Here is a 12,549-nt window from a genome sequence, read left to right as displayed (position 1 = left end):
GGTGTATCTCTCAGTCGAAATCTCTCCGGGAAGTTTGGTACATGTGTAGGCACAGAGGCAGTCTTTGAGGCCTCCCGGGAAGGGACATACTCACTCCCCTCGGAGTGGGATGCGGCTCTGTCTGCAACTCTGATACTTTTCCTCATCTTCCCAATTGATTATTGAACTGCTAAGGGTAACTTGATTTGTCCTCGTCCCCTACCCCGGGAGGACTCTTCTTTCGCCTTTTGTTTGTCATTGCCAACTTTTGTTTTAACCATTGTCTGCATACGTAGTTAGTAAAAGCTCGTTAGTATTGGTATTAAAAGAAGCAGTAAAGAAAAGCAGATGAACATTTGACAGTGCTTGAAAAAGTTGCAGACCGCTAACAGCGGATAAAGAAGAGCGGCCGCGGAAAATACAGCGCGGCCGCGGAGGTATGGGGATCAGACTACCGACCCTCTGATTATATGGTATCACTGAGCGTGGAAAATTGGGCGCGGACACGGAGGTTGCACCGCTGTTCGCAGAAAATCAACTGCGGCGGAGGAACCATATAATTTGCTTCTCTGAACCTGAGTACTGCTGACCGCGAGAAATGCAGCGCGGCCGCGGAGGTTGGGTCGCTGTCAGCAGAATTTTCCACGGCTAACTGCAGTCATCAAGACTTCTAAACTCAGATTTATCTCATGAAAGCTGACCGCGGAAAAACATTCGCGGCCGCGAAATTCAAAAACGGCCTGAGTAATCCTAGGGTTCCTATTTATCATGCATTTAGCAGATAGCATCTACATTGTTAACCCCGCTAGGCATTCATTAATCAATCCTAACTATCTAAGCCTAATTTAATTACATTAATGGGCCCTAAGTTAAAATTAAAAGAAAAAAAGAAGAGAAGAAGTAAAAACTAACAAATAAAAGAAAAAACATGTAGAAATTAAAGAATAATAAAGGAGTGAAATTACCAGTTGTGTAATGAGTTAAGAAAGTGGACTTTAATTTTGAGTTCGTGCAGATTAGGGCTTAGATGAACAGTGAAAATTTTTGCTTTGTGAGAGAAAAGATCAAAAAGGGTAAAAGGCCTCATGATCTCCTATTTATAGAAAACACCCTAGGACCCACAACACTCACCTAGCCCGGCCACGGAAAATCATTGCGGTCCACGTTGTCGACGAACAGAAGGGTTGCATGTTTGAAACCTCTGCTGAGAGCGAAAAATTTCACGCAACCATAGAAAGGCACCGCTGACCGCGAAAAAAAGCACCGCGGAAGTAGATGAAACTTCGGAGAAGTCTCATTTTGGATTTTCTTATCCCGCATCTACCATCAAATTATGCCTCCGCGATATGGCCACCACTGACCGCGGAAAATGGAGCACTGTCAGCATTCCAACTTTAGACTGTTGTAAAAATTTTCTAGCTTAGCCCTATACTGCATCAAATATTCCTATACACATCTCACAAACGGTTAGTTCATAACAAATCCTACGCTAAGAAGAAAATAAAAAAGAAGAAAACCACATGGGTTGAATCCCAAGAAGCGCCTAATTTAACATCGCGGCACGATACAGGTTACCATCAATCATTTGAGATGGATCATTGCCACCACGTGGCTGTCATCAAACTTGCCAAGATAGTGCTTCACTCTGTGCCCATTAACTCTGAAGATTTCACCTTTTTTGTTTTTCAAATCAAAAGCACCAGACGGAGTTACAAGAACCGCCTCAAAAGGTCCACTCCATTTTGACTTGAGCTTTCCCGGGAACAGTCGTAACCGGGAGTTGAATAAGAGAACAAAGTTACCTTTCTTGAATTCCTTGCTATAGATATACTTGTCATGTAAGTACTTTATCTTGTCCCTATATAAGGACGAGCTGGAATAGGCATGAAACCGGAACTTATCAAGCTCATTGAGTTGTTCTACCCAGAGATTTGCTACAACATCCCATTCAAGATTTAACTTTCTCAAAGTCCACATGGCCTTATACTCTAACTCAATCAGGAGATGGCAAGCTTTCCCAAATACCAACCGGTATGAAGACATACCAATCGAAGTCTTGTAAGCAGTCCTGTAAGCCCAAAGCATGATCCAATTTCTTTGACTTATCCGTCCTATTTGCATTGACAGTCTTTGGCAGTATTCTCTTAATCTCCTTGTTGGAGATCTCAACTTCCCCACTAGCCTGACGATGGTAAGGGGTTAAAACCTTGTGATTGAAACCATACTTTGCAAGCAAAGTGTAAAATGCCTTATTGCAGAAATGAGAACCCCCATCACTGATGATTGCTCTAGGAGTGCCAAACCGAGTAAAGATATTCTTCTTGAGAAAAGCCACCACACTCTGGGCCTCGTTGTTGGGTAAAGCCACGACCTCAACCTATTTGGAAACATAATCAATGGCCACCAAAATGTATGTGTTGCCACATGAACTAACAAAAGGTCTCATAAAGTCAATGTCACATACGTCAAATATGTCAACCTCAAGAATAGTGGTGAGAGGCATTTCATCCTTCTTTGAAATTCTATCTACTCTCTGAAACTCATCACATCTCTTCACAAGCTCACCCGCATCCTTGTAAAATATAGGCCAATAAAAACCACAGCTAAGCACCTTTGAAGTTGTCCTTGCCCCACCATGATGACCACCTTAGGGAGAGGAATGACAAGCATCCAGAATACTCATTTTCTTCTCTTCCGGAACACATCTCTAGATCACACCATCATTACAAATTTTGAACAAATACGGTTCATCCCAGTAGTAGTCCAAGCTATCCCGTTTAAGCTTCTTCCTTTGGTTAGAAGAGAGCTCGCACAGAACAATACCGGTCACAAGAAAATTGGCAACATCCGCGAACCAAGGCATGTTATTCACAGATACAGAGAGGAGTTGCTCATCAGGAAATGAATCATTAATTTCTAGGCCATCACGGGGCCTCCCCTCCTCCTCCAAGCGGGAGAAGTGGTCCGCCACTTGGTTTTCACTCCCTTTTCGATCAACAATATAAAGGTCAAACTCTTGGAGCAATAGAACCCATCTCATTAACCGAGCCGTAGAATCCTTCTTTGTCATCAAGTAGCGGAGTGCTGTAAGGTCAGTATGAACTATCACCTTTGCACCCATGAGATAAGGCATAAACTTCTCCATTGGAAACACAATTGCTAGCAACTCCTTTTTCATCACCGTGTAATTAACCTGAGCATCATTCATTGTTTTGCTTGCATAATACACTGGGTGAAACATCTTGTTTACTATTTGACCCAAGACCACTCCTACCGCAACATCACTTACGTCACACATGAGCTCAAAAGATATGCTCCAATTGGGTGCGGTAATAATGGGAGTGGTTGTCAATTTGTACTTGAAAAGTTCAAAAGCCTTCATGCATTCATCATTAAACATGAACTTTGTATCATTTTCCAATAAATTACACAAAGGATTCACTACCTTAGAAAAGTCTTTGATGAATCTTCGGTAGAACCCGGCATGCCCAAGAAAACTCCTAACCCCCTTGATTGAAGTAGGAGGAGGAAGCTTTGAAATCACTTCAATCTTATCCTTGTCCACCTCTATTCCGTTTTTTGAAATCTTATGGCCGAGGATAATGCCCTCCTCGACCATAAAGTGGCATGTTTCCCAGTTAAGCACAAGATTTGTCTCTTTACACCAGGCTAGCACTTTGTCAAGATTCTTCAAAAACTCATTAAAGGAGTCACCTACAACACTAAAATCATCCATGAACACTTCCAAGAAGTCCTCCACTATGTCGGTAAATATAGCCATCATACACCGCTGAAAGGTAGTCGGTGCATTACACAAACCAAATGGCATCCTAGAAAATACAAAGGTGTCATATGGACACGTGAAGGTGGTTTTCTCCTAATCTTCCGGAGCAATCAAAATCTGGTTGTAACCTGAGTACCCATCTAGAAAATAGTAGAAGGCACGCCCAGCAAGTCTGTCTAGCATTTGGTCAAGAAAGGGCAATGGGAAATAATCTTCGCGGGTCACTTTATTCAGCTTGCAGTAGTCCATGCACACCCTCAATCCGGTGACAGTCCTGGTGGGAATCAACTCATTTTGCTCATTGGTAACCACAGTCATACCACCCTTCTTCGGCACACATTGCACCGGCAAAGTCCAAGAACTATCCGAGATGGGGTACATAACCCCTGCATCTAACTACTTGATCACCTCCTTTTTTACAACCTCTTCCATAGCCTCGTTCAACCTCCTTTGATGTTCCACAGAGGGCTTGGCATCATTTTCAAGTATAATCTTGTGCATGCAAAAGGCGGGGCTTATTCCCCAAATATCAGGTAGAGTCCATCCAATTGCCTTATTCCTTCTTTGGAGCACCTCCAGTGTTACATCTACCGGCATGTTAAGACAAGACAAAAGAATAATAGGTAAAGTTGAACTAGTGCCCAAGAATTCATACCTGAGGTGTGAAGGCAAAGGCTTCAACTCCAAATGGTAGGTTCCTCAATTGAGGGCTTGGTTGGCGAAGTCTTTCTATTTTCAAGATCCAAAGAAAGCTTACGGAGCTCATAAGAATAAGAACTCATTCCATGCAAAGCATTGACACACTCCACCCTACCTTCATCCTCATTCACATCAAGGTTCTAAAATACCGCTTCTAAAGGATCCTCCACATTAATCATGGCACTAGTATCATCAACTATAACCTCCGTGACAAGATCCACAAAAGAGCAAACTTCAGTACAATTCGGTTGCCTTATTAATTTGCACACATGAAAGACAACTTTTTCATCACCCACCTGGAAGGTGAGCTCCCCTGCTTCCACATCAACTAATTCCTTCCCTATTGCTAGGAAAGGTCTTTCCAATATTATCGGCACCTCATAGTCGACTTCACAGTCCAGAATCACAAAGTCAACGGGCAAAATAAACTTGTCCACCCGGACAAGAACATCATCAATAATACCAAGCGCCCTCTTCATTGTTCTATCTGGCATTTGCAATCTCATTGAAGTAGCTCTTGGTTGACCAATACCCAAAATTTTGAACACGGAGTAAGGCATCAAATTGATACTTGCTCCCAAATCACATAATGCCTTTGCAAAATCTGCACTCCTAATAGTACACGGAATGGTGAAAGCGCTGGGATCTTCAAGCTTTGGAGCTATCTAGCGCACAATTGCACTTAGTTGATGAGTCATTTTGATGGTCTCACAATCCATAGATCTCTTTTTAGTCACTAAGTCTTTCATAAACTTGCCGAGTTACGACATTTGTTCAAGAGCTTCCACCAAATGAACATTGATCGACAAGCTTTTCATCATCTAAATAAACTTCTTAAATTGGTTTATATTCTTTTGCTTTGCAAGTCTTTGAGGGTAAGGCGGAGGAGGCCTTGGCAAGGGAGCCTTAACCTTGGGAACTACCATTTTTGGTATATCTATTACATGTTCCCTAGACTGGTTCACGTCATCTTGAGTCTCCACCACATTATCATGAATATCAATATTCACTTCTGCATTCAAATTCTCTTCACTCACCTGCTCATCAACTATAGGAACATCATCATCTTGCATTTCAACCTCATCACTCACAACTTCCTTTTTCTTTGAGGTATTCACATCACCACCCCGACCGCTTCTAGTGATCACCGCCATTGCATGACTGGTATTGTTCCCACCCTTCGGGTTTACTATCGTATCACTTGGTAGATCCCTCTTAGGACGAGTGTTCAAAGATTGTGAAATTTGGCCATGTTGAACCTCCAAGTTTCGGATTGAAGTATTATGGGATGCCAATTGGGCATTAGAGTCGGCATTCTTTTTCATCATTTGTCGAACATCGTCTCGATCCTTCCCATCTCATTGTTTGACGAGCTAGGACCTTGGGACGGAAATGAAGGTAGGTTGTTTGGTTGTTGATACGTCGAAGGTCTTTGAAAGCCTTGCCCCCGATTTCCTTGATTGTTATTATTCCAAACCCCTTGGTTGTTATTTCCTCCCCAATTGTTGTTGTTGCCACTCCAGTTGCCTTGGTATTTTTGGTTGCCCCAATTCTGATTGTTGTTCCCCCAATTGTTATTTCCCTGTTGGTTTTGATTCCCCCAGTTTCCTTGGGATCTCCACTGTTGTTGTTGGTTAGGAGCATTGCCCCTTTGCCCTTGGTAATTGTTCATGTACTGAACTTCTTCACATTGCTCATCATACCCATCATCTTGGTTGAAACCACCATTACCCTGCTCATATTGATCTGGACTACCTTGACCTTGTTTACCTCTTTGTCGCATCTTGTTGACAAACATGTTGACAAATTCCCTAGCATTTACTTGTCTCGGCACTTGAACTTGTTGCAATCAGTCTTTTGCCAACTGGTTCATTGTTGTAGTTAACTTTGCTATTGCCTGTCCATGGTCGTGGAGCTCTTTGTGCAGGTGAATGACAGTAGGATCACCCTGTGGCACATTAGCTCGACTTTGCCCAACTAAGGAAGTATCTTCCATCTCATCCAATATCACACACGCCTCAGCATAAGGTATGTTCATAAAATTTCCCCCTGCTAGTTGGTTTACTACACAATGATTGATCGTGTTAATGCCACGGTAGAATGTCTGCTGGATCATTGCTTCGGTCATGTCATTGTTCGGACATTCTTTCACCATGGTCCGATATCTTACCAATATCTCATGAAGTGGTTCATTAGGTTCATGTTTGAAGGCCAAGATCTCATCTCTCAATGTTTCCATATGCCGCGACAAGTTTTACTTAGCTATAAACTTGTCCTCCAACTCATCCCGCGTAGTGATGGAATAGTTGGGAAGCCTTTCGAGCCAGTCCAAAGCTTTCCCTCTAAGTGAAAAAGGGAACAATCTCAATCTCAATGCATCCTTCGACACATTAGTCTGTTTTCTTCCCCAGTAGGTATCCACAAAGCCTTTAAGATGTTTAAATGCATTCTAACGGGGAGCGCCTGTGAAGTACCCTCGTTGCTCCAATAAAGTCAACGTCACATTTGTAATCTAGAAATTTTGGAAATTGCCCGCCCGGATCCGGGGTGGGACAATTGCACTTGCGTATCCTTCATTTGGAAGCACCCGAGGAGCGACTCTTGGAGGAGCTGGGGGAGGGTATAGAATGTTTTCATTGGTCTAACGGCCTCTCTTTGTCCTCGATGTACTAGAGGCACCTCATCTTCACCATTATCATCTACCTCCTCCCCTGGGAGAACATTTCCAAGAGGATCATTGTTTTCCATGTTGTACATGAATCAATTGACTCATACAAGTTAGTAAAACAGCAGGAAAGAAAAACAAGACACAAAACTAGTCAGATAGATAGCCAAAACCATTTACTTCCCCGACAACGGCACCAAAAATTGATCAGCTCCAACCTTATACCACTATAAAATGGCAAGAGTGGTCGATGTCACTTTTACCCAAAAGGTCGGGATCGAATCCACAGAGAGCTAATATTGGTTTGGAGTTGGGTTTTTGTCTAATCTAGCTATGTGTGATGTTCTTAATTGCACTTCCAATCATGCTTGGTTTGGTTACTATTCTATTTTTAACACTAATGAAGAATGAAAATAAGCTAAGTATGATATTTTTGTAAGGTTTTCTCAGTTGGTAAAAAGGCACTAGGGAAGTGACTTACACCTGGATAGGTATCTAACGGGGTCTAAAACTTAGGGCAAACTTGTTCTAATTGGGATAATGATATAACCATTGCACATAGTTACTCACTTTATACCCCTCGGTAGTTTGAGTGACTTTGCCCTAATTGGCTTTCTCAAGCCCAATTGGGTGTATACACAATGCAAGCAAAATTGGCCCAAGTCGGGTATCACTATCTCTAGGTTTAACCCTTTAATTGGGACTACCAATCTCTTGAACGCACCCCAATTCCTTATTAGCCTGAATTTCCTAGACTTAGTCTTTCTTTCTCAAGAAGAACCTAAGTCAAAAAGGCACAAATCAGTGTTTGCAACTACTAATTCAACAATTAAAGCATAAATCAAGCTAAATATCATTAACCCATAAATATTTAAGCCCTAAAATTGAAGACCCATTAAATACCCACATTAGGGTTGGGTCACAACCCTAGATAATGGGTTTAACTACTCATAATCAAAGGAGAAATCAAAGATGGAGATGAAATATAAGCCATAAAAAGTAATTACAAGATTAAAATCTAAGATTAATTGCTAAAGATGTTCTAAAATTACTCAAAAAGGCTAAAAACGGTTGTTCACGTGCTCTCCTAAACTATAGATCCCCTAAAAATCTGAAAAAGAACTATTTATATACAGCTAAATTTTTCGGACAAAATTACCCCTGCGGGGATTACGCTGACAGCGGAAAATGGGTCGTCTCAGTGCTATGACTACTGCGGCCGCACAAAAGCAAGCACGGACCGCGATTCTTCTCTTATTAAGTGGTTCTAGCTCTGAGTCCGCTGAGAGGGAAAAAACACCCACCTCAATGCTCCTTCAACTGCGGCCGCGAAATATAAGCGCAAACCGCGGTTTTCAATTTGAGCTCCAAACTTAGTTCTCTGATTCTCACTTCTGCTGAGGGTGAGAACTTGATCGCTGCTTCGTCAGAGACACCGCTATCGCGTAATTTCACCACAGGCAGCGGTAACTTGTTAAGCTTAAAAAACACTTCTCTGATTCCTCAATCCGCTGAGAGCGGTATCAGGGCCGCTGAGAGCGGTAAGCCCCTTTGATTTCAACTTTGAACTTGTGCAGGTTTTACTCCTTTTTTGAGTTGGTTATGACTTTTTTGTCTTTTTTTGACCAAACACTACAAACAAGCACACTAAGTTAGCTTTCGAGAATACTTGTACATACTTTTAATCCAAAACCTAATCAAAAAGGTGTATAAAATAGGCTAGAATCCCTAGTTATCATAGGGGGAGCGGGAGTCTGAGTACCTCCCCCGGCCTGAGAAATGGTTACTGCGGCCAGAACTACGACCATTTGAGAAAGACTGGTGCACACGGTCAGAATCTGAGCTAAGGCCTGCTGAAGGCCTGAGATCACAATGGGCACAGCTAGTGCTTGAGCTGGCCCCGCTGGCACCTTCACAACTAGAACCTGCTCCTGAATTGGGAAACTAGTGGATCTGCAGGTGCTACCCTAGCTGTTGTATGAGCTGTGCCTTTGAACCTACCTCTGCCTCTACCGCGACCTCAGCCTCTTGCATCCCTAACTGGTGGTACTGGAGGCTATCCATCCTACCCATTAGTACGTGTCCTCACCATTTATGAGAGAATAGAATAACAGAAGTTTAGTTATCAGAATCAACAGATTCGCACGACAAGAATCCAAGAATGTGAAGTTTCCAAAGGGTTCGTCAGCCTCTCGAAGATAAGTACAGACGACTCGGTACCGATCCCCAAGACTCTACTAAACCTGCTCATGATTCATAAGACCCCTATGTTATCTGATACTAACTTGTCATGACCCAAATCCTAATCTATCATAATGGCACCTATCATAGTACTAGACAAGCTGACATTTCCAAAATTTAACAGTAGATGAATAATAGCAGTTTTTTAAATGATAAAATTCTCATAAACGAGGTAAAAATCCAAAACACAAATGCGGAAAACAACTCCCAAATCGAGGTGTCACTGAGCTCATGAGCATCTATAATCACCAGTCTAGAGAAGAAATGTCTATGAAAGTTTGGGTTAAAATATAATAAAAGAAAAGATAAGGAAGGAAAAATAAGGACTGCGAATGCTGGATAGCTACCTCGAGGTATCCAATGATTAGCTATGCGAAATATCAACACCCACCATGTTCAGAAATACCTAGATTTACACACGAAGTGCAGGGTATAGCGTGAGTACAACCAACTTAGTAAGTAACAATACTAAATAAAGAACTGAAAGATAGTGATGAGCTACATGGTTATAGTTCAATTTCAGTAGTATCAACAAAGAAAGTAGACAGGCTTTCAAATCCGGCAATTTAAGTCAAATCAGTTTGTACATGCCAAGTTCAAGTAAAAATCGAATATAATATCTCTCAGAAGTTTCAAAGCAGTCACATATAGCAGCTAAGTGCAACAATAATGAAGTCAAGTGCATTCTCTCAGAGAAACAGTCACTCAATCTTTCTCAATGGCTCAGCACTCGGCACTCAACACTCGTACTCAATAGGTACTTGGGCTCAATGGGGATGTACAGACTCTGGAGGGGCTACTACAGCCCAAGCACTATATATGTACAGACAATTCACGTGCTATAGTATTATATCGGGACCCGCATGGATAACCCACGTGTTATAGTATAAATATCTGGATCCGCACGGACAACTCATGTGATATGGTATCAATATCTCACAATCAGGCCCTCGACCTCACTTGTCATCAACCTCTCTAGTCTCACGGGCTCTCAAAAATAATGGAAATCAGCCCAAAACAGAAATGATATAACGTTCAACAAGGAATAACAGAGACTAAGGTATGATATGCAAGTAAAACTATGACTCAATACAAGGAGCAATTTGCAGGTAATTCAACAAGAATCACGGCCTCTGTGGGTCCCTACAGCACCAACATATAGCTTAAACATGATTTCTAGCATGATTTACAATCAAATTTATATAACACATGAAGAGCATATAGCTAACAACAAGTTATTCAACTTTACAGTTCTATGGAATGGACCAAGTCACAATTCCCATGGTGCGCGCCCACACGCCTGTCACCTAGCATGTGCATCACCTCCAAAACAATCACATAACACATAATCTGGGGTTCGTACCCTCAGAACTAGATTTTGAACTGTTACTTACCTCAATCCGAGCCAAAACTCTACTCCAATACGCCTTTGCCTCGCAAATCAGCCTCCAAATATCCCGAATGTAGTCACAAGCGGTATAATACAATCAATACGTGCTAAAGGAATCAATTCCACAAGAAAAACACGAAATTATGAATAAAAATCCGAAATCGACTTCAAGCCGACCCCCGGAGCCACGTCATGAAATCCAACAAAAGTCACAAAACTCAAAAGCCTGTTCAACTTTGAGTCTAACCATACCAAATTCATCAAAATCTGACTCCAAATCGATACTCAAATTCTCAAATCAACTCTCCAAATCTCTAGCCTCAAATCTCCAAATTACACCTCAAAAACACACTAACTAGGTGGGAAAATCAGTGGGGAAACATAATTATTGAAGCAATTTAACCACAAGTGACTTACCTCAAGAATCCCTTCGAAATCTCTCTCAAAAATCGTCCAATTCCGAGTTCAAAATATTAAAATCAAGCCAAATTGTGAACCCTAGCATTTATATGTTCTGCCCAGTCAAACCGCACCTGTGGTCCCAAAATCTGCTTCTGCATCCCGCTTTTGCCGTGAAAACTCCGCTTCTGCAGAAGTCACTAATCCCAGCTGCCTCCGCTTCTGCGACCCCTTACCTGCGCAATCGCAGGTGCGGAAAACCCATCGCACCTGTGACCTGTGCTGACTCCCTACAACTTCGAACCTGCGCTTCACCTACTGCACATGCGACATTGCACTTGCGCCCAAGACCCTCGCAGGTGCGATCACACCAGCAGAAACCAAACTTCAGCTACTTCTCAAACTCAATTCCAAGTCTGTTAACCACTTGAACTGAACCAGAGGCCCCCGGGACCTCAACCATACATACCAAGAAGTCCCAAAACACAATACAAATGAGTCTTCAAACCACATCAAACAACATCAAGAACACGAATCGCACCCCTAATTCAAGCCTAATGAACTTTGACATTTTCGAATTCTACAAACGATGTCGAAACCTATCAAATCACGTCTGATTGACCTCAAATTTTTCCCACAAATCACAAGTAACACCACGAACCTATTCCAACTTTCGGAATCCCAATCCGACCCCGATAGCAAAAAGTCCACTCCCGGTCAAACTTCCCAAAAAATTCAACTTTGTCATTTCAAGCCTAAATCTACTACGGACTTCCAAATCACAATCCGGACACGCTCCTAAGTTCAATATCACCTAACAGGGCTAACGGAGCTATCAAAACTCCATTCCGAGGTCATTTACACATAAGTCAATATCCGGTCAACTTATCCAACTTAAACTTTCAATTATGAGACTAACTCAATTCACTCTGAAATATCTTCGGACCCGAACCAACAAATTTGGTAAGTCATATAATAGTTATAGAGCATAAAATGAGCAGTAAATGGGAAAACAGGGCTACAACACTGAAAACGACCGGCCGGGTCGTTACAACAACTATAAGATATGAGAGGGACGGATTTATGTTCATGCAAGCGGTGTCACCCGACACCGCTTCACTGGAATTTTTTACAAAATTATATGTAAATAATGGTTTTAAAAAATAAGAATTAAATTATATCAAGTGGTCCAGCGGTCACATTGGTTCCTTGGCCTTCAATGGTCCCAGATTCGATTCCGAACAGGTGGTAATACCAAAATTTATTTGCCTATATAACAACCTAATAAAATCCTACAGAAAAATTTATCTGCTTATATTCCTAACAATAAATGCATTAATGTATTTGAATGTGTTTTATTAAGATGGTCTTATTTTATTAATTAGTTCGTAG

General features: G+C 41.8%; 1 protein-coding gene across 1 annotated transcript; it reads right to left on the bottom strand.

Moving 5' to 3' along the window:
• Positions 1-4,602: 4,602 nt before the first annotated feature.
• LOC138885627 (uncharacterized) lies at positions 4,603-4,941 on the bottom strand. Its single transcript, XM_070166595.1, has one exon. The coding sequence runs from the start codon at positions 4,939-4,941 to the stop codon at positions 4,603-4,605; it is 339 nt and encodes a 112-aa protein (XP_070022696.1).
• Positions 4,942-12,549: the final 7,608 nt, after the last annotated feature.

Source organism: Nicotiana sylvestris, chromosome 2, assembly GCF_000393655.2.
Source record: "Nicotiana sylvestris chromosome 2, ASM39365v2, whole genome shotgun sequence".
In the NCBI taxonomy this organism is placed as follows: Eukaryota; Viridiplantae; Streptophyta; class Magnoliopsida; order Solanales; family Solanaceae; genus Nicotiana; species Nicotiana sylvestris.
The sequence above is the reverse complement of the archived record's forward strand: the minus strand, read 5'-3'. Positions and strand labels throughout refer to the sequence as shown.